Raw genomic sequence first — 22,207 nt, forward strand, 5'->3', positions numbered from 1 at the left:
GTCACCTAACTCCACAGCAAGGAGGGTCCCAGAGCAAAAGGTCTCCACACCTCCGGTATTTCTTAACAGTGGAAACTCAAGTTAAGGGACTGACCCCAGCCCGGTAGGCCCACGGTGCCAAGGGCTGCCAAGCAGATGCGCTGTAAACACTCCTGAGTCCCAGAGCCAAAGGCTCTGCTGCCGCTGGCTGGGCAGGCCAGGCCTCACTAAAAATAGACGGGCCCTCAGGTCCAGCTCCCTGGCTGCCAACCGAGGCAGGCCGCTCCCTACACCCAGCCTCCTCCCCTCCCCCTCCCCCTTCCCCAGCGGGCTAGGGCCAGGCTTCTAGAAGGTACAGAGATGTTAAGACTTTCACTTCAGACCAGGCAGGGCTGTTAGGCTGATGCCCGGTGGGCAAGTTCCAAGTTCTGGTGGGGCCATAATGGGGGAGGGGGTGTCCTGACCCCAACGCCCCACACACCTCCCTCTAAGGAAGGGAGCTGTCAACCTCCAAGCCCACCCGGGGAGGCAGTGGTGCCTAGGCCAAAACTTGGCCAATTTCTCCACATTTTGGAATTGAATCTGGGGCCCCCTTGCCGTTTCCCTTTCCCTGCACTGATTCTCCCTGTTGACAGCACTGTACAATCTCTGTATTTGCCGCGGCTTTCGGAGATCTGCTGCTGGCCATCTCAGGAAGGCCCGGGGGAGCGCGGGATGCGGCAGCGCCCGGCCGGCAGGGGCGGGAGACAGGGGGCGCGGGGAGGGAGGCTCCGGAGAGCGGCCGGACGGGAATTTCCTTTCAAAGGTGACTTAGAACCTCTTCATTAGGGTAGCGCCCTCCCGGGCGGGCCCTAATGACGAGTTTGGCAGAGTCAGCGAAACGCGGCGCGGCTGCCGGGCGGCGAGGAGCGCCCTCTCCCGCACCCTCGCCGTCTCCCGCGCCGGGCAGCGGCGCGTACGAGCCATTTGCAGCTCAGGCAGCCTCGCGAGCGGCCGCCGCGCACTGGCCGGAGCTGGCTGCACCATGGAGCTGAAGAAGGACAGCAACGCCGTATCCATCGACATGCTGCTGATCGTGCACTCGGAGAAACGGCACGCCGCACAGGGCGCGCACTCGGACCGCCAGGCGGACCCGGGCGCGCCTCCGCAGCGCAGAGGAGGTAATGCGCCCCTAGGCAGGGCCCCGGCCCCCAGCCCCTGGACCTCCTCACCCCAGCGCCCGCCTGTTTGGGGGGGCGCGCTACGCGCCCCCGAAAGGGGTCCCCGAGGCCGACCCACTCCCCAAGGCTGGCTGCGCCTCCGCGCTGCGCCTCTGGCATCCCGTGGCAACGCGCAGCTCCGCGATTGCCCCAGTTGACACCCCGTGCAGGCCTGCCGTGCTTCCGTCACCCCCGGGAGCAGGTTTCCTCCTGGTCACTCTTTGAAGGGTGCAGATCAGGTTGGAAGATGCCCTGGAGGAAAGGGACCTCGGGCCTGACTCCTGCGTGCCCGAGGCCTGCTCCCCACAGGCCGCATTGCAGGGCACAGGGGACCCAGGGGGGTTCGTGTGCTGAGTCAACTTTGAGGTGGGACCCTCCCTTGGTGTCCTTGCACAGTTCATGGCCTCACTGTCCCCTTTCTTGAGCCCTCTCCCAGCCTCCTACAGCAGAAGGCATGCCAGGTGTAGAAGGCACACAAGCTTGGGTAGGCTTAGATTTGAAATCTGCTCTCCCCACTTTGGCTTCTCTGTTGATTCTACTTGTCCTACAGACTTTCTGGAGAAGAGTAGACTGGTAAAATAAAGCGACTTTTCATAGAGTGATTGTGGAAAGCAGGGCTCTGGCCTCTGTACTCTCCAGAGAACAGGACACAACGTGAAGAGAGTAGAGATGGATAACAATGGCGGTTAAATCAGCCCCTCATACATCTGGGAACCCCCTGGTCCCGAGTCCCTGAGGAAGCCCTCAGAAGCCCTTGAGGAGGCTGGTGTGAGGGCGCACTAGACGCACTGTGTCCTGGTTTTTTGGGAGCGAAGCTTCACAGCCCTCAAGGTAAAATGACCTGCCTCCTGTCTCCCTTCCAGCTCCAGAGCTCCTTGAAGGTTGTCCCCAGTTCTTCTGTCCCCACAGCCCCTATGCACATTGAACATGCACCTTCCACCTACCCTGCTGAAGCAACGGTGCCGTGGGTGGCTTTGCCCCCCACCAGCCCCACAAGCTGCAGCTGCCCCATAACTCCTGGTGACCTCCTGGGGAGGCAGACAGGGGAAAGAAAAGAGATTCTGGAGAGCTGAGAATGTTGGCAGGTGCCCCAGTCTCCCGAGGGATTTGGGGCCCAGGAGTTATTTGGGTTAGTTGGTTCTTTAGTTCTCAGAGCTGCCCCTGGGAGAAGGGGAGATGGCCCGCGCAGGGGTATTTGTAATGGGGAAATTGGCAGAGGCCGTTGGCCTTCCTTGAAGAAATGTGGCTGCCCCTACTGCACAGACTGCGGTCTGGAAGGCCAGAGGCCCCCCACGAGGCGCAGCTCCAGGTTAGCGCATGAGTCCCCTCCTCCCTCTCTCCTTCTGATCACATCTCTCCGAAAGGCTCTGACACTAGAAAGAGAGGGCAGAGAACACAGAGAAGGCCCAGAGATGCCAGAGATCGGGGCTGCTCAGAGAAGTGTCCAGCACCCGGCATAAAGCCTACATGAGGCTTTGCACACTCATGACCGTGACTCAGGGAAAGAAGACCGCTGTTTGCTGAGCCCTCTCTGCCGAAATTTTTCTCCAAATATTTTCCTGACAGACATTTCTCCCAGGTGCTACGGCAGCAGAGAGACCCGTGTCACTTACTGATGATCAGACAGTTCTGCACCAGAGCAGGGAAGAGGGAGCATGCATGACCTCCAAGGCCCGCTGGGCAGCAGTGATGTCCAGGAGACCGCTGGCTAAGCCAGCCTGCGGGCCCACTCCTTGGGAAAAGCTAAGGAGGGGAAATGCTGGACAAGACCAGCTTGTTCCAAGGCCTCCTGTTAGTGCACAGAGATCCAAAACCCACCCCTCCCCGACTTCCAGGCGTCTCCTCCAGTCTCCTCTCCGCTCCAGGCCCCCGGCTGGACAGGGAATCTTCCCCGGCTCTGCAAAGGAGGGCCTGAGCTCTGCTTTGAGAAAAGAGCAAAGCTTGGTTACTCTCACATGCAGAGGACTGAGTAAGGGTGTGACCAGGTGGCTTTCTGTTGTGTCCCTGTGGCAGAAAAGAGTCAGAGGGACAAGGGGGCAGGGAGCGTGTGCACCAGGAATTTGGGCTGCAAGGCAGCAGATACTCCCTCCCTTTTCTTGCAGGGCCCTAGCATTTCCCCAGCAGTTTCCTTAGAGCCGCACTTCTCCAAAACATGCCTAGAAGCCCTCAACTCCTATTGTATGTTCCCCTGGCCATGGAAGAGGTAGCCTAAAGCTGCCACACCAGGTCTGAAAAAGCTTCAACGCCTTAGGTTTTATCCCCAAAGTGGATGGGATGCGTGCATTCCACTCCCAAGTGTCGGTGAAGGTTCTGAGTGGTAAGGCCCAGACACTGACTATGGAGGGCTCTGCGGAAAAGAAGGGTGTCAAGAAAGGCCTGGGGGCGCTCAGAGTGGTGCAAAGGGTTGGAGACCCAGACTGGAGGCTGAGCTTCCAGGAACGTGACCATAAGCTGTGCGGAATGGCTGGTTTGGTGAGGAAGCCTCCACTGCCACCAAGGAGCCCTAGATGCTCTTTCTGCACCAGGAACTTGAAATTATTGCAGCAGCTTGCGCTTCCAGAATGTTTGCCAGTTCTGTGCCAGGAACTCGACCTTGCAGCCACCACTTCCAGCCACCACCAGAGAGAGAGAGAGAGAGAGAGAGCGGTTCCATTCGCTTCCCTGTTGCCTCACTAGGTCCCAAGACAGAAAGGGACACAGGTTCATATCAGTGGATGCCTTGGCCACACAGGTCCATGCTCTAGCTGCAAGGGAGGCTGGGAGAGCAGGCAACCATCACGTTCAGTTCCCATAAGGATCCATCAGTTTCCATCTTTGCCCACCCGCCACCCACATCAAGACTCTAAAAGTGGGAGATTCACCACATACAGAAGTAGGCAGGAAAAATGAATGGCAAATGTCTTCACAATAATGCTTCCATATTTATGCAGTGGAAATGTGGGAGTGACAAAGGGGCCCCTCTATTGTGAAAATTCTCCCTGAATGATCCTGATAACCAACCCGCCACCCTTGGAAACTACCGTGGTAATATTTTTTTAATGTTTTGAATGTGGAGGGTTGCATTCATTCCTTCAAGTGCACTTCATTCGTGGGCAGCCTCCCTCGGATCCCGGGAGAGCCAAGTTCCACCAGCCCCACTTTAGCCCAGATCAGTTTGCAACTGGTGCATCACACACTTGACCTGAGTCTCCCCACCGCAGAGAGCCTCACGCCGGTCCTTGTTACTTCACAGGGCTTCAAGGTGTTGGAAACAGAATCCGGAGATGGCAGAAATTAGAAAGAAATGACCTACATGGTAAATTCTCTCATTTTCATTTTGTTTTCTTTTCGATCTCTGGAATTCAACACGCTGAAAAATGCCTGGAAGCACTGGGTTTCACTTGCTTGAGGACCAGTCCAGACATCTAACCACTCAGACAGTGGCTGCTTGTGATGCAGCCAGGCCTCTGGGGGCACTGTGACCCTGGAAAATTTTCCTCAGCAACAGGTCCACCAATTTCCTGGAGGGTGTGCGGGGAGGCAGGCGGAGCGATGCTATAACCCTGAGCACCCACTTGTTCGCTGACTGAGCTATAAAGAACTTAGCATCATATGGGATGGTGGGTTTGGGTGTGTTCCCATGGGAGGTGGGGCTTCCCAGGTCATGCATCCCACGCATCTTGGGGCACCCATCTTTTGAAAATATTTCTGAACAGAGAAGAGAGCAGCCCGCCTTGGGTGGTGTTACTCAAGGCCTCGGGAGATGCCACTCAAGGGTTCTGTGGCTCCTGGCCTGGGATCCAGAATACAATAAGATCTGAAGAAATCAGCTTCCAAAGCCTCTTTATGGTGCCAGCTGTCTTTCCCCCTGCAGGCCCAGAATTTCTCTGACCATGCCATGCATGAACCGTTATACTGGGCCTTATTCTGTGCCCTTATTGTGAGATTTGTAAGCCCGGCCTCCAGGAACAAACACTGTGGAACTGCACTGTGGGCATGTGAGAATTCCAGTAAGAATCAGACCTCTATTCCCCGAGCCCCAGTAGGGGATTCAGTCAGATTCCAACTGTGTGAGCCCCAAGATCGGATGACTGACTCATCAAATGCCAGTAGGAAGGGATCCACGCCCCCATGACCCTCCACAAATGGGGAAACAGGACCCCAATTGAACAAAGCAGAGCACCTATGCTCTGCCATCCTTCTGACAGTAACAAAAGGGGAGGATGAACTTCTAAAAGTAAATTCATGCATTCATTCCCTCAGTAAAGGTTGACAGTGATTACTTTGTGCCGGGAAGGGTTCTAATTATTGGAGATGGAACAGTGAACGGGACAGTCGGGAGTGCCTGCCCTCCTGGGGCCATGTTAGAATGATTGCATCATAATGCCATTCACCACAGCCGAGTCTCAGCACCCTGGAGGTGAAGAGCTTGCCTGTGTCCCCTGCACTGTGCATGGAGATAACTCATCCTCAAGACACCCGCCCACCAAGGACCACCCTCTGAGTCCTGGCTGATGGGCATGCGTGGGTGGGATGGCTTCCTAAACCTTGATACGGGGCCATCAGATGGTAGACGCACCAGCTCCAGCTCTACCTAAGCAGACGCCAAGGTTAGCGAAACTGTGCTGTGGGCTCTTGAGAATTACAGTAAGAATCAGACCTCCAGACACCTGACAGCCACAGAAGCACATAGCAGCCCGTGCAGGGAGGCGTGCTCGGCCAGTGTGCGGGTGGGTGGAGGGCAGGCGGGCCACGTGGGAGGAAAGAGACACTGCATCTGTGTTTGTTGCAGCTCTTACTTTGCCTGAGTTGTTGGAAATTCATCTTATGGCTTCTCGGGCATGTTATTAATGTTATCAGTCCTCAGGATAGGATTGAAATATACTGAATTCATCCTCTTTTTACCGTCTTCGGGGTTCCTGGTTTGGGGGAAGTTTAGTGGAAAAATATAACAAAACACAAAGAGACGGGATAACTCTTACAAGACTCTTCCTTAAGACATGAAGTGGGTCTTAGTACAATGTACCAGCCAAAAAAGGGAATGATTATAGTTCTTGCAATTCCACCCAAGAACTGAAAGTTTCAGGTAAGTGCAGGGCTGGAGAGAGGCCGCACAGAAGCCTTGAGCCTGGGAAAGATGATGGTTCCACCACTCCACCAACATAACGCCATTTAAAATTTACTAAGTCAAATTCTATTTATTTTTTCGAGTGGCATGCTTGCATCCGTGCAGAGGTTAAAATTCCAGCTTCTTTCTGTGTTTTCTGATGGTGAGGTCCTGGGTACATACTTGCCTTGCTGGTGCCCAAGGCACCCAGCCCTGGTAACTGGATGGCTTTCATCTGAGAAGGAAGCAGCTGATGGCTTGTGCTTGGTGGAGTGTGCACAAATGTGGCTGAACGTGGGGTTGGTCCAAAAGGGCACATGTCCCCCCTCTTTCTGCACTGTGCACTCCTTGGGCTGGGGCGTTGGCAGGCTGGGGGGAGCCCGAGTACTCCAAACTTTTCCAAGCAGCAGGTGTTTGGGCTGAGCCACCAGCTTGCCCGGCAACGGGCTTCCCCTGCTGTGATTGGCTGCTTTCCTTGGTCCTGGCCGAAGTCTGCCTAGCAGCACAGGGACTAACGCCCCACAGCTACAGGGAAACCAACTGTGCAACCCTGACTATAAATAGCCCACAGCAGCTATGCCAGCCAATCGTCCTCCTTGAGGATTCCCTTCCCAGATCCTATTTCTTCCATCAGCCAGCAGAGCAGGGATGCGGCCAGCTGTGCCCACAGGAGGCAGCTGCCCTGTCCTCGCCTGGGTCTGGCCTGGAGCTCCAGCCCAGCATACTGCATCACCCTGGGTTGGCACACACGGCGGTCCTGGCCCTTGGCCAACCAACCGACCTCAGCCCGGTGGGGGCTAAGGGTCCTGGCTGGGCCTGCTTATAGAGAAGGCTGGAGAGGATGTGCTTCCCAGCCAGGAGGATCGCACGTCCAGCGCAGCTCAGTGACCCACCCACCCATCCACCCTGACTGGCTTCTGCCGGAGCCCAGGCATGGGAAACGCTGAGTGACAGATCTGGTTGGGTACACAAGGGATGTCGTACGAATGGAACCAGGTCAGGCCAGTGCCCCCCTGAGTGCTTGCACCAGGTCCAGGCACAGGTGCCAGTGGTCACTTCCAGTGACAGGCCCAACAGCCTTTCTGCAGCCCAGTGGGAGACCAGGGGAGAAGATGGCAGGCCAGGGTGTTAGTGGCCCTTCCCCGACCCCTCTGAAGCAGAGAGGTTCAAGGGCAAGACCAGGCCACCACAGCAGCTGTAACGGGAAAGATGGAGGGAAGGCGGTGCTTCCTGTAGGAGGGGCAGATAAGCCTGTGGGTTCCCCCTCCACGGCCTATGGCAGCAGCTGGGCATCTCTCCACAGCAGCCTGGCTCCACTAGGCTCTGAGGACAGCTCTGTGTCCCGGGACATGAATATCGCCAGTGCATGGAGAGCATTCACCCTGCAGAGCAGGTGCCCTGCAAATGTCTGTGAAACTGAACCAAACTGCAAGCACCCCAGCTCCTAGGCTACAGTAGGCGGCAGGGTACCCTCACCCCCCCCATTCCTCTCAGAGGGAGGCAAGAGGCTGGAGACTTGGGTTCAAGTCCCGGGTCTCACCTGGCTGTGGGGTCTTTGGCAAAGTTAACCAGTCGAAGCTTCAGGCCCGTAATCAGGATAGGAGCCTCCCTGACTGTTCCAAAGAAAGGTGTGGAGATCAGCGGGGCATTCCTATGCACTTTGGGAACTGGGCCCGGCTGCAGCAAAGTCAGGGGCTGTGGTCACTTAGCCCATGGGAGGCGTCCCCAGCTTCTCTAGAAAAACCCAGCCTCTGCCGGCACCTGCCGAGAGCGTGAGGCTGTGCGTACACGGGCTCCCGGTCACTTGCCTGTGTTCAGGTGTGTGACTCTGCTGATTCACACGTGTTTAGACCAAGCCTGGCAGCTCTCTCCTCTGCCTGGGGAAAAATCCACCCCACCGTGGGCCCAGTGGTCACTGCAGTTCCCTCTGTCTTCCTTAAATAGGAAACCTGGCGGAGAAGCAGCACGCCCAGCAGACCCAGGTCATCACCTCCTACGACAACCAAGGTAAGGTTCCGCCACTGCCTGTGACCTCTGCCCCAGCTCCTGTGTGCCCGGATCCACTGTCCTGGCCAGAGACAGCAGGTGCAGAGCCCAGACCATGGGGAGCAGGGGCCTCTCTGTCCTGGGGATGCCGGAGCACCCTTCTCCTCTCCCACATGCCATGGAAAACAGTGAGAGGCTGCATGTGTCATGGAACAGAAAAGTAAAGTCCTCGGGCTCCAGCATGCACTGCTGCCACCATCATCACCCTGGTTGTCATCACTATACCTAACATTTGCTGAGTGCCAACTTCACGTCAGGCACCCTGCCAGACCGCGTACATGATCATTCTCGTGTGGATTTTGCCTCACAACAGTCGTATTTGATCGGTACTCTTACTACCTTCATTTCGCAGATGAGTGAGCTGAGGCTTAGAAAGGTTTTCTTTCGTCCAAGATCACATGGCCAGCAAGAGTCAGAGCGGGAGCCGCCTGCCCCCCCCCCTGCCCCCCCGGCCCCACCCACCCCCCAACCACCACCAGGGCCTCAGCTGTTACACTTCTCACAGCTCTGCTTCTCACAGAAACTGGCCTCCCCCTACTGGCTCGCCGTGTGCAAGCCTTCCCTCCCACTGAGTCACGGCGGTTCCCTGGCCTCTCCTCCAGAGGCTGAGCCTTCCAGGCCCTTCCACCCAGGGACAAGTTTAACTCAGCAATGGGGAGTGAGAGAGCCCTTCCTCAAGAATCCTCACTTTGCCAGGATGGGTCCTGGGGGCTCAGGGAGGGCAGGCAAGGGCAGCCCCGTGTGGACTCTGCAGGTGACTGGATCTGAGAGCACGGCGGGGTAGAGATGGGATGGCTCCACAGCTACAGCTGGAGGAGAGGCCAGGTTAGAGACCTCCACTCCCCCCCACCCTCACTAACCTCCCCTCCTGCTACCCCGGTTTTTCTGCTCAGGGCCTGGTGCCTGAGAGCTCTCGTAGACTCAGCCCCAAGATGTCACCACTGGTGCTCTCAGCACTGATGTCCTAATCTGTAAGGGTTACGTCCAGGGTGCAGTGTGGAAGGAGGATGCCCTGGAGGATTCGGAGGTCCTCGGGGAATCGCTGTCTGAGACACCGGCTAACCCACCATCCCCAGGGAAAGGCACTGGCAGGTAGTGAGGAAGGGCCTGTCAGCTCAAGTTCCCAGCAGGAGGTGGCCAGCTGTCCTTGCAATCTAGGTCAGTATCCATTTAGGGCAGAATTCCTGGGACTATGGCTGCAGGACAAACCCAGGCCCCCTGCTTCTCTGAAATGGACCTAGCAGCACAGCTCACCCCAAATAAGAGTAAGTGACACCTCACTAGAGTGAGAGTGGATTAGCAACCACTTCTCTCGCTTAGTTCTGGCCACATCCCTGATGGGGTCATGGAGTTATTCCTGTTTACAGAGGAGGAGTCTGAGACTGGGGATGCTGCAGTCCCCCAGCGGGGTGCTCCTGTCAGACCTGTGGGGTGGGACTAGTGGGATGGGGCCTGCCACTCTCCAGAGCCTCACCTGGCACACCATACCCTGGCTCTCATGGGCCATTCACGTGCCACCTCCCAGTATCTGAGGCTTCCAGAGGGCAGGAAGGAGGGTCGCCTTGGCATCCAACAAACAGGAGAGGGTCCATTGTAGGTTGGGATAGGATGGGACGCCCCAGGTCTTAAGGGAGCCTGGACCACAGCGAGGGAGAGGCTGCCCTGCTCTGGGGCTGAGCCCGAGTCCACACTGATGCTGATCCGTCCATTCCACAAAAAGCAGCTCTGGATGCCGGCACTGGGGATCCATCAGAGAACACAACAGACAAAGGGTCCTGTCCCTGCGGAGCTGACACCTAGCGAGGGAGACAGATGACCCTAACAAGAAAAATGCAAGGTGTCAGATAAGGCTGGGGGAGAAAATAAAGCAGGAAGGGGGATGGGGGGGTGCACATGGGTGTGTATTAGTTTACTACGGCTGCTGTAACACATTGTCACAAACTTGGTAGCTTAACACAGATGTATTCTCTTTAACAGTTCTGAGACGACAAGTCCCAAGTCAGCCTCACTGGGCTAGTCAGTCTCTCGGTTGGCAGGCAGGTTCCTTTCCTTTTGGAGGCTCTGGGTAAGAACCTTTTCCTTGACTCTGCCGGCTTCTAGAGGCTGCTGGCACTTGCCAACTTGTAGCTGCGTCACTCCAATCTCCACTTCCACTATCGCGTTGCCTTCTCTCCATAAAGTAGACGCATTCCCCTCTGTTTTATAAGAATACTGGTGATGACATTGGGCCCACCCGGATAATCCAGGATTGCCTTCCTATCCCGAGATTCTTAAGCGAATCACATCTGCAGAGTCCCCTTTGCCATATAAGGTAACTTTCACAGGTTCCCAGAATTAGGACATGGATAGCTTTAAGGGCCATCATGCAGCTACCACAGGGAATGATTTAAAATAGAGTGATTGAGAAAGGCCTCCCTGGGAAGGTGACATCTGAGTAAGGGAGGCGTTGGAGCAGCGGGTCATGCGGCCTCCGGGTAAGAGCTCCCAGCAGAGGGACACCGGGTGTGGTAACTTCATGCGACAGGTGACGGAAAGATCACTGGAATCTTGGATCTTCGTGTGGAAGAGGGCTTCGGAGGGTTCATCTGCAATGGGTGTGTGCGTTGAGTGAGAGGGGAACAATCACAGGAGCCCCAGTGACCTCAGGCCCCAAAAGTTATTCGTGACGAATCAGATTTGGGTTGAGACCTCATCCTTCCAGGTCACCCACCCTCATCCCCACGCAGACACTCTGTGCCTTCTTGGATCACGCATGCACTAGGCTCCAACTGCCGTGTTTCCAGACTTGTGACATCCCTGTCGAGCTCCATTCTGCAGAAAGAATCATGAATGGCCCTGGGTTTTCAAGAGCCCAGTGGAAGCCAGGGTCAGTCAGGGCTGCAGGAGATGCCCTTCATCACCCCCTGACGGGTGCCCCTGAGGTCTTGGCCCTGAGCTCTGCACACTCTCTGTCATCCCACGACTAGAGCCACTGCAGTACCCGGTGCGGGATCTACAGAGATGGACCGTCCCGGGTCATCATTCAGCTCACTGTTCCTGGGATGTCAGAGCTTACGCTTCCGGCACTAAAGCTGACTGCCATACTCTGGGTAGAAACCTCTGTTGAACACCCAGCCAGGGGCTGTTTAAGGGTCATTTTTTTAATAATTACAAATGCTTTAGCTGAGGGTTTCTGACTCTCAGCTACTGCAGGAAAAAATTCCAAGGCAGAAGATCCAGGTTGTAAAGGCGGCAGGCAGCCAGTTACGGAGAGCATTAAGGACCACCTTAAGTCAATGATGGCAAACATCTGATGTGAATCCTGCAGCCTCCACACACTGATATACACCCACGTGTGTGTGTGCACACTCACACACACACATTCACATACACACGCACACACCTGACAATCTTTGCTAATTGATAAGCGCTCCAGGCAGCCACTTCCAATCAGTCAGAGTTAATGAACAACACGAAATCTGTTTGCCGTCTCTGCATTAGGAATTCTGAGCAAATTAGGCCTTTAGACAAAGCCTGATTCAAAGCCGCAGAGACCTGGAGATAAGCTCTCGCGTGGGAGGACTCTCCTGACAGGGTAGAAGGCAGGCCCAGGGCAGCAGGCCAGTGGACGGGCCTGGGCTTGCCTGCTGCATCTCCACGTCTGCGAGGGTGGGGAGACAGAAGCAGAGCCCGTAGCATCTGGGAAAAGGGCCTGGGAACCACTTCTCAGATGTAGCAGAAAATAATCGCTAATACACTTTTACTAAGACAGCCAAAGTTTCAGCTTCAGAAAATGTTGTTTGGGTGACAACCAGTAGAAGTGGGGAGGGGTGCCATGAGAGAGCCAGCCAGGTGACCCGAAATCCCAGGAAGGGGCTGCTTTGGGTTTAGATGTGACTAAGATTAGTGTCATGGTATCTGACTGCACTTAGGGTTTAGATCTCACTTTAAATGGTGCTCCAAATAATGCTCCACTCTTTATCATTGGCCAAATTAATTTTTTTCCATAAATTAAGAGTCTTATTTGATACAGGAATGTTGTAGTCAGCAAACTCTTAGCACTTCACACCTTTAGGAAGCACGGGTACTGTGACCCTGCTCACCTGGGGACAGCATGCCCAGACCCAGGCCTGTGTAGAGCAGAGAAGCCTCCCGGAAGGGCTCTTACACAGCTGTGAATGAGAGCGGGAATCACACTCCCACACCCATCAGGGAGACGTGGAGGGGAGCGATAATCGGCAGCGCCACTTCGGGGCAGAGCCAGGAGTGGGCCTCAGGACGATGCTGGGCGTCAGAGGGGAGAGAGAAGAGGCAGTGCAGGAAGCAGGAAGGGATGAGAAACAGTGATGGGTGGAGCTTCCGGCCAGGGCGAGTTCCCGGCGTGAGACCACCTCGGAAGGGCTTAAAGAGTATTTTGTTTTTCGGCTTGCTCATTCTCTGACAGAGCGACGGGGCTGGATTGGAGTGGTTGGAAGTACCCGGACGTTAGGGGAAGTTTGGGGAAGAGGTTTGTTGTTGAGCCCTAAACCAACAGGTGGGTCAGTTTTGCAGCTTCCCTCCACTTTTGGAGATCGTTGCAGCTCAGCATTTCCCAGATTTTGTTTGATAAAATAGTACTGGGTCCAGTAGACTTCTGCAGGACTTCTCAGAGCATTGTGTGTTGCGAACTACAAAAGGGGAGAAAGTGGGCATTTTTCTCATAAGGAATCTGGCAGCCAAGTACAGCTTGGCACCCACTTTGAAAACTGACTCCGAGTGTCTCTGGGGGAGAAAGTGCAAAGGCAGAGGTGAGCAGGCTGTGCCTCGTGCATCGTGGGAAGACACACAGGCAGAGTTGGCTGCCCATGGCGATGGTACCCGATCCTGTGACCAGAGCTGAATGATGCTTTGAACTGTGAAAGGCTTAACGTCTTGTCAAGTCGCAGGCTGATTTTCTTTGACAGTGAATGTGCTAGAAACTACACTCAAAATGAATATTAACCCCTTTAAAGTAATCCCTCGGGAGGCCACATTGTATCTTTTAAAATTGTTTGAGAATTACCCTCTTTGGCATGCAGAGCAAGTTCATGAGCTACACAGGAAAGTCAGTATTGTTATTCTGTGAAAACGCATTTAACAGGCAAAGGGTTAGTAAAAAGAGCTCTTACAAAATCAACAGGGAAAAAATAACGCATTAATAGGCAAATAGGTGATTCATTAAATAAGATTTAAAATGGCAAATAAGTATATGAAAAATACACTGAAAATTAAAGAAATACACAAAAACAATGAGATGTCATTGTTCATTGATAAAAATGTAAAGGATTAATAACAATCAAATGTCAGTGAGTGTACTGGTACTCTATTTTTACATTACAAACCACCACAACACTCAGTGGCTTAAAACAATTACCAGCTTACAAGTGTACAGGTTGGCTGGATATTCTCGTCTGAGCCACACCTGGCTGAGCGCAGGTCTTGGCTGGGCTCTTTAATGTGTGTGGTCAGTTGGAGGGTTGGCTGGAGAGCAGCTGGTCTAGAGTGGCCTCACCTGAGATGGCTCTGCTCTGCTCCACGTGGTCTGTCATCCTCCAGGAGGCTAGCCTGGGTGCAGTCACATGGCAGTTGTGGCTGGAATCCCAAGAATGGAAGTGGCAGCGGCAAAGTCTCTAGGCCTAGGCTCGGAGCTTGCACAGCATCACTTCTACCACATGCTAACTGGCTAGATCACATCATTAGGCTGGGCCAAATGTGAGGGAAGGAATAAAAGACCTCTTCTTAGGAAGAAGTGCAAAATATTGTGGCCAATTTTGCCATCAAACACAGCAAGGATGAGCAAAATAGGCATTCTCTTGCACTGTTGATAGGATCGTAAACGTAAAATCATTCATGTGAAAAGTTTGCTAGTATCTAACAAAAGCCTTAAAAATCTCCATACCTTTTGATCCATGTTTAAGAATGTATTTGAAGGAATTGATGTGAAGAGTGTGTAAAGCAGTGTGTATCAGAATGTTCATCACATCACTGTTTAAATAGCAAAATATTCGGGACATGTTAACTATCCAAAAAAAGGGATTGCTTATAATGATTATAAACCATTTATAGAATAGAGTATTATGCAGCCATTTAAAATGATGACTTGTGAAGATGACTATATTCACTGACATGTAAAGACTTAAGTGAAGAAAGCAGGATACAAAAAGCATGTTTATTATAATCCTGCTTTTAAGTGTCACCTTCTATTTTTACATCTTTCTGTATCATACAAGTTTTTGTTTTGTTTTCATTCTGCTTTGACTTTGGTGTTTGGTTTGTATTTTTAAATTTTTATCTTCATTTAAATTAACATACAGTAAAATTGGATTTTCTGGTGTGGAGTTCTATGAGTTTTAACACATGCACAGATTCACGTCACCACCACCACAATCAGAATACAGGGAAGTTCTGTCACCCCAAAAAGTCTCTTGTGCAGCCTCTTTGTAGAGACATCCTCCCATCATTCATTCCTAAGAGAATTGTTGAGAAGTACAGCTTGATATAGATATACCACAAAGTGTTTATCCATTCACCCATCGAAGGACATTTAGGTTGTTTCCAGTTTGGGGTGGTTATGAATAGAACTTCTATAAACATTTGTGTATATGTCTTTGTGTGAGCATGAGTTTTCATTTCTCTGGGATAAAAGCCCAAAAGTGTAATTGTTGAGTCATGTGTTAAGTACATGTTTTGTTTTATAAGAAACTGCCAAACTGCGGTATCATTTTACAATCCCACCTGCATATACTTGTCAGCATATAGTATTGCCACTATTTTTTTTATTATTGGTCTTCTAATAGGTGTGATATCTCATTCTGCTTTCAATTTGCATTTTCCTAATGACTAATCATGTTGAACAACAACAAGATGTTGAACATCTTATTTGGTGATATATCTATTTTTTTTCCCATTTTCTAATCGGGTTGTCCTTGCACTTTTGTAAAAAATCAATTTGCCATATTTGCGTGGGTCTGTTTCTTAACGCTGTTATGTTCCATTGAGCTATATATCTATCCCTTTGCCAATATCACACTGTTGTGATTACTCTAGCTTTTTTTTTTTTTTTTTTTGCGGTACGCAGGCCTCTCACTGTTGTGGCCTCTCCCGTTGCGGAGCACAGGCTCCGCACGCGCGGGCTCAGCAGCCATGGCTCACGGGCCCAGCCGCTCCACGGCACGTGGGATCTTCCCGGACCGGGGCACGAACCCGTGTCCCCTGCATTGGCAGGCGGACTGTCAACCACTGCGCCACCAGGGAAGCCCTGCTCTAGCTTTATAGTACATCTTTTATTCCTTTTAAGTGATTTTAATTAATTTATTTATTTTTGGCTGCATTGGGTCTTCATTGCTGCGCACTGGCTTTCGCTAGTTGCGGCGAGCAGGGGCTACTCTTTGTTGTGGCGCACAGGCTTCTCATTGCAGTGGCTTCTCTTGTTGCGGAGCATGGGCTCTAGTGCGTGGGCTTCAGTAGTTGTGGCACGTGGGCTCAGTAGTTGTGGCTCGCAGGCTCCAGAGAACAGGCTCAGCAGTTGTGGCGCATGGGCTTAGTTGCTCCGTGGCGTGTGGGATCTTCCCGGACCAGGGATCAAACCCATGTCCCCTGCATCAGCAGGCGGATCCTCATCCACTTTGCCACCAGGGAAGTCCTATAGTACATTTTAAAATCAGCTGGAGTCCTCTTAATTTTTTTTCAAAATTAGTTTGGTTATTCTAGTTGCTGTACCTTTCCATCTAAATTTCAGAATCATCTTGCCTGTATCTACCATCTGTAAAATTCCTCCAAGGAGTCTGATTGAAATTGCATTAAATCTATAGATGAATTTAGGGAGAATTGCCAACTTGACAATATTGAGACTTCCAGTTCAGAACATGATATGTTTCCCCACTTATTTAAGTCTTCTTTAATTTGTGTGATCGTATTCTTTAGCTTTCAGCCTAGAGTTCCTGCACTTTTTTTGAGATTTATACTTAAGTATTTCATTTTTAGAGATATGTAATTTTAAATTCAATTTCTAATCATTTATTGCCAATACAAATATAATTGATTTTGGGGTGCTGACCTTGTATCCTGTGACCATGCTAAACTTACTTTTTAGTTCTAGGAAATTCTTTTGTAGATTATTTGGGATTTTTCTTTGTAGACAGACATGTCATCTGTGAATAGAAGAGTTTTATTTCTTCCTTTCTGATCTATATGACTTTTATTTCTTTCTCTTGTCCTATTTCACTGAGTAGGACTTTCAGTATAATGTTTATTAGGAACAGTAAGAGTGGCCATCCATGCCTTATTCCCAATCCTAGGGGGAGAGTATTCCAGTTTTCACTATTAAATATGCTCTTAGCTCTGAGTTTTTGGTAGATGCCCTTTTCTCAGATTAAGAAGTTCCCTTCTATTCCTAGCTTCTTGGGAGGTTTTGTTGAATGGATGTTAAATTTTGTCAAATGCTTTTTCTGCATCAGTTGATATGATCATGTGGGTTTTCTTCTTTAGCCTGCTAATATGGTGAATTACATTCATTGATTTTCAAATATTGAATTAGCCTTGCATTCCCAAAGTAAACCACACTTGGTTGTGGTATGTTATTCTTTTACTATATTGCTGGATTTTATTTTTCTAATATTTTGTTGAGGATTTTTATGTTTATGTCCATAAGGGATATTGGTCTGTAATATTCTTTTCTTATACTGTCTTTGTCTGGTTTTGGTATCATAAAAGGATATAAATTATTCGATACTCTTCTGTTTTCTGAAGGATCTTGTGAAAAATTGTCATTGGTGTTATTTCTTTTTAAATATTTTTAGAACTTGCCAGTGAAACCATCTGGGCCTGGTTTTTGTTTGCTTGTTTGTTTTTGGAAAATTTTGAACTACAAATTCAGTTTTAAAAATACATATAGGAAACTTCAGGTTATCTACTCATTGGGTGAGTTTTGGTAGTTTGTAACTTTCAAGGAATTGGTTCACTTCATTTTAGTTGCAGAATTTCTCTTCATAGAGTTATGTGTACTATTCCCTTATTATTATTTTAATATATACGGGGTCTGTAGTGATATCACTCATTTCATTCCTGATATTGGTGTCTTGATTCCTGATTTGTGTCTTACCTCTTTTTTATTTGGTCACTCTGGTTAGAGTTTTATCTATTTTACTGATCTTTTCAAAGAACCAGCTCTTGGTTTTATTGATTATTCTATCATTATTTCTTCAAATATTTTTTTTCTGCACCACACTATTTCTCCTCTCTTTCTGGGATCTCAATGACATGAACATTAGATCTTCAGGCATTGTCACACAAGTTCCTGAGGCTCTGTTCACTGTTTCTCTGTTTTTCCTTAATAATTCCTATTGATCTATGTTCAAGTTCACTGACTCTTTCCTTTGTCATCTCTATTTGGCTATTGAGTATATCCAGAAAAATTTTTAAACAACTATAGTTTTCAGTTCTAAAATTTTTATTTCTTTCTTCTTTATGTCTTCTACATTTTTCTGATACTTTGTATCTTTCCATTTATTTTAAACTATTTGCCCTCACTTTTTAGAGCATGGTTATCATGGCTCTTTCAAAGTCTTTGTCTGATAATTCCAAAATCTGTGTCATCATGGGGTTAGCGTCTGTTGATTTTCTTTTCCTTTTTAAGTTGATATTTTCTAGGGTTTCTCTATACTGAGTAATTTGGGATTGTAGCCTTTGCAATGCTATACAGATCTGCCCTGCACATGCACCACCCAGCAGCCAGTCTGGGCATCGGTCTACCCCCTAGTTTAGTTCTCAAAGACTGTGATATGATGCTTAGAATGAGATCAAAGCATGCACAACATGAATGAGGTCCATCCATGAAGAGGTGACCACAGGAGTTCATCTATAACTTTATGGAATTTCTTTATTGAGCTCCCTCCTCTTTATGACCCACTTCCCAGTCCTCTGGCCCCAAAACTGGGGTTTTAGTTTCCCCACTCTTCTGGGTAGTTCTCACAATTCTGCCTGCATCTGGAACCAATCAGCAGAGAACAAAGAGAGAAAAAAAATCAATGAGTATTTTCTCCCACACTCTTGGGAATCATAGCTTCACTGGTACCTCCCCTCAAAGTCTTAGGTGCCTGCCGGGCCACCAAACTCACTGCTGCACTGATACCAGCAGAACTTCCCTGGGGGCTGAGTCAGGAGATAATGGAAAAAAGGGGTAAAAAAACAACAGGGGATTTCCCCCACTCTGACTCTTAGAGTTCCCCTTTCTCACTCCACAGGCCAAAAAAAGGGCTTCTCTTAGAGCACTTTTTCTCTCATCCATTGTGCACTGCTGGGTTTGGGGCTGCCTTTGAGTCCAGTCTAGGTAATACCATTGGGGGTGGGGAATGGTCAACTCTGCCAATTTGATGATGCTTTAAATTCTAATCTTGTTTCCCAATTTGCCTATCATTTACTTTGCGGAGTCCTCAAAGAGTTAGCCCATGCATTCTTTCCAATGCCTACAGATGCATTCGGTGGGAGAGACAAGGTAGAATTTGTTTACTCCATCTTGCCCAGATCTGGAAACTGTCTACTTATTTCTTGTTTTTTGGTTTTGTAAACAAAAATTATTTGCAGATTCAAAAGAAAGCTCTAAAACCAATTGTGTTTTATTGATCGAACATCTGTCATGAGACATTGCACCCTTTCCTGGCAGCGTCTGGCTGAGAATATCACCCCCTATTTCTCTGCAGGGACACAGCTGACTGTGGAGGTCCACCCTCAGGATGCCATGCCCCAGCTGCTCAAGAAGTTCTCCTTGGCTAAACGTACGTACGTACAGGGCTACTCATGTGTGAAGGGCTGACAGGGAGGATTGAGGGTAGCTGGAAGGGCCAGAGCCCAGCCTGGACACCTTCTTGGGGAAGGAGAGGAGTGACCTGGGCCTACACACTGGGAAGAGGCAGAGACATGACAGCTTCATCCTGAGCATTCTCTTCTCCACACTCAACAACCCCTGTTCTTAAGTCTCTGCCATTAGGTGTGGGTAACACAAGGCATTTAGCTAAAGATGAATTTCATCACAAGAGTGCTGTTGTTTTTGGACACCATTTATTGACTGCCTAAAAAGTGGCATGCGCAGTGCTAAGCATTGTACACTCAATGAGTTTTTAACTCTTTGATATGCACCAGTACTATCCCCACCTTGTAGATCAGCAAAGGCTCAGAGAGGTGAAATAGCTGCCAGTCACCCAGTTAGGAAGCGGATCAGAACCCAGGTCCTAATGAAGCCTGTACCCTTAACCACCGCACCCGGCTGCCTTCTGTGCTGTGCGCACAGGCCCAGACCCACGCCCACGATGTCTCCTCTGCTCCCTTCTTGTTCCTCTCCCTGCATCTGTCCATCCTGTGGGTAAACAGGGGCCTGGGGAAGTGCCGGCCAAGGAACGGAGGCTGCAGGACATCCAAGGCTGAGGTTCACGAAGTGAACCTTCATGTCCGCTCATGGCGGGGGCCGAGGCAGCTCCTTCAAGGCTGCCTGGTCCTGCAGCCCTCAGCAGCCAGGGCCTCGGGAGGGCAGGCAGGTGTAGAGAGGTCAGGCCCTGCGAGTTGACAGGCTGGATTCAGATCCCAGCTGTGTGACCTCAGGCAAGTGGCTTTACCTCTCTTTTGGACTCAATTTCCTCATGTATAAAAGGAGGAAAATAATTCAACATCCCTCAAAGGATTGTCATGAGCTTAAATGAGATCGTCAATAATGCACAAGCCAGGTGTAGTAAGTACACAAAAAATCTGGCTACTCTTTTGAACCCCCATCACTCTACCAAAGAATGTAGGTGGAAACAAAATGTGGGTGTAAGAAAGACAAGGCCCACTGTTTCTCAGAGTGGCCTATGTACATTTGCAACCTTCTGTACATTTGAAGGCCTACAGTGGCCTTCAAGGGCAGAGAAAAACTTGCCTTGGCTTCCCCACCTCTGGCTCCTCCTGGTTCCAACAGGGACCCACATCTTCCTGACCTGGCTTCAGATCAGCAGGAAATTCTCTCCTGTTGCCTGTGGAGTCTAATAACAATTGCTGACCATTCTGCCTTAACAGTCCTGGATTTATAGGCTTTGGTTGTCCTTGAACCTTCCCAAGGAATAATTCCCCTCTCCCCCCTTTCATGAGCTGCCCATGGTCAGTTCTTGTCCTGGGGTCATCTGGTAGTGAATTCACTGGTGCTCTCAGGATCCCCAGCTGTGGTGCAAGACGGCAGGAGCGTCCAGAGGAGGGAGGAACATAGAGCTCCAGGCAGGCCCACTGAATAATCGCAAGGCTTGATGCCCAAGCAAATTCTCCCTCTGCTCACAGACTGCACTTCTCTTTCTTGTCATCCCGTTCCTGGCTGTCAGTCCTCCCTATTCCTCAGCAGGAAGCCCGGGGCAATCCCAGCAGCAATTCCGTGGTGGGTGGGGATGGGACCAAGAAGGCTGTGAGAGGGAGAGTGAAGAGGAGACGTCAGAAAGAAGGACACCCACACAGAGAATCGTCTGTGCTTGCATTTCTATTTCTTCTGAAATGTCTCTACTTCTGACCTTTGGGATATTGTAGGTTTACAAGGCGATAAAAATGGAAACACAAGAGCCCGGCAGCCTGGAGGGAAAGACGCCCACGGTAAGTTGCGGTACCTTCTTTGGAGCCATTCTCTGAGACGGTAAGTTGGTTTAGCCTCATGAGCCAATCTGTGCTCAATTGGAAATGGCTCCCTGGAGTACTGTGCTGGGTGTCTGGGGCCACCTCTGGGCTCAGGGGACAGGAGTATCATGATTGATTGGCAGCGTCTGCCATGGACACAGGTAGAGAAGTAAAAAGCTCACACACTAGATGTGATCCCAAAGTTAAAGCATAAACCCCACCAATAACAAGGCAGCGCATTATGGGAAACATTAAAAACAGAATTCAGAATTGTATTAACTTTAAATGGAATGCCAAGCATCTGTAAGGAGGGAGGCAGGAGAATAAGCAGAGTGGGGCAGAGGAAGAAATCCCGAATGGGTAATAGACGGCCTGGGTTCAAATCCTGCTTTTGGCCCTCACTCACCTTCCCTGGGCCTCAGTTTCCCCCTCAGCTCAGACCAGATGGCATCTAAGGTTTAGTACAGTTTGGTACTTCTTCCCATTGTTTTGCTTTAAAATTAGAATAACTTAGTTAATGCCACTGGTGTTTAAAATGTGTTTATGCAAAATCATATTCAAATATTATATAATCTGCTCAGGAAGTGAATTTAATGAGGCATAAATCATTATGGATATTCTTACTGTTCAGATATTGTAGAATGGAACCAAGAAAGAGTAAAACTTTCTTAATAATAGGGTTTTTCAGTCCCATTTTAGAAACAGCATCCTTCTTTGAAATGGGGGTGGGGAGACCTCATTTGCAGAGCTGACGCTTGTTAAATGTGTAAGTCCACTTCATATCCACTTAGGTCACTGTGACGGCCCTTGTCAGGGGATGGCAGGAACCAGATTCCTTGGGGGAAGAGGGCACCAAGAAGGGGGGAAGCTCGGCAGGGCCTCCTGCTGTGTCCCCCCTCCCTTCTGAGGGTCTGGCTGGACAAGGGCCACATGGTAGACCACCCGAGATAGGCCCTGAAGTGATCTGAGTGATGGGAGGTGAGAAATCCCAGCTCTGGCACCAGACAGTCACTGAGCTGCTATGGTGCTGGGCTTCTAGGGAGCTCCAGGGTAAGACTGTACAGGACAGAAGGCTGGGGGCAGGGGACGTCCAGGGAGTCTTGGTGCTTATTAGAGGAGCAGAAAATGAAGAAAGAAAATGCTAGGTTGCTGGGTGAGGCCACAGCCTCACCGTAGAGTTTGCACAGCCTGCCTGCCCACCACGCACCCTGTCCCCTCTTAGGAGGGGAACAGCCTCGGATCCTGGATGTGTCAGAGGTCACAGGGACCAGCACCTCCC

At 50.4% G+C, this 22,207-nt stretch overlaps 1 protein-coding gene across 2 annotated transcripts in view; it reads left to right on the forward strand.

Annotated features, from left to right (window-relative positions):
• Window positions 1-1,003: 1,003 nt before the first annotated feature.
• KY (kyphoscoliosis peptidase) overlaps window positions 1,004-22,207 on the forward strand; it is a 46,760-nt gene continuing 25,556 nt past the window's right edge. The window contains exons 1-5 of one of the 2 annotated variants that reach the window (XM_024746255.1): window positions 1,004-1,139; window positions 4,411-4,473; window positions 8,209-8,271; window positions 19,005-19,079; window positions 20,845-20,907. In XM_024746255.1, the coding sequence (XP_024602023.1) occupies window positions 1,004-1,139; window positions 4,411-4,473; window positions 8,209-8,271; window positions 19,005-19,079; window positions 20,845-20,907 (400 nt within the window). Of the gene's footprint in view, window positions 1,140-4,410; window positions 4,474-8,208; window positions 8,272-19,004; window positions 19,095-20,844; window positions 20,908-22,207 lie in introns of both variants that reach the window. The other variant, XM_024746256.1, reaches the window with a different exon arrangement.

The sequence above is a fragment of the Neophocaena asiaeorientalis genome, unplaced genomic scaffold, assembly GCF_003031525.2.
Source record: "Neophocaena asiaeorientalis asiaeorientalis breed wild unplaced genomic scaffold, Neophocaena_asiaeorientalis_V1.1 scaffold437, whole genome shotgun sequence".
Lineage (NCBI taxonomy): Eukaryota > Metazoa > Chordata > Mammalia > Artiodactyla > Phocoenidae > Neophocaena > Neophocaena asiaeorientalis.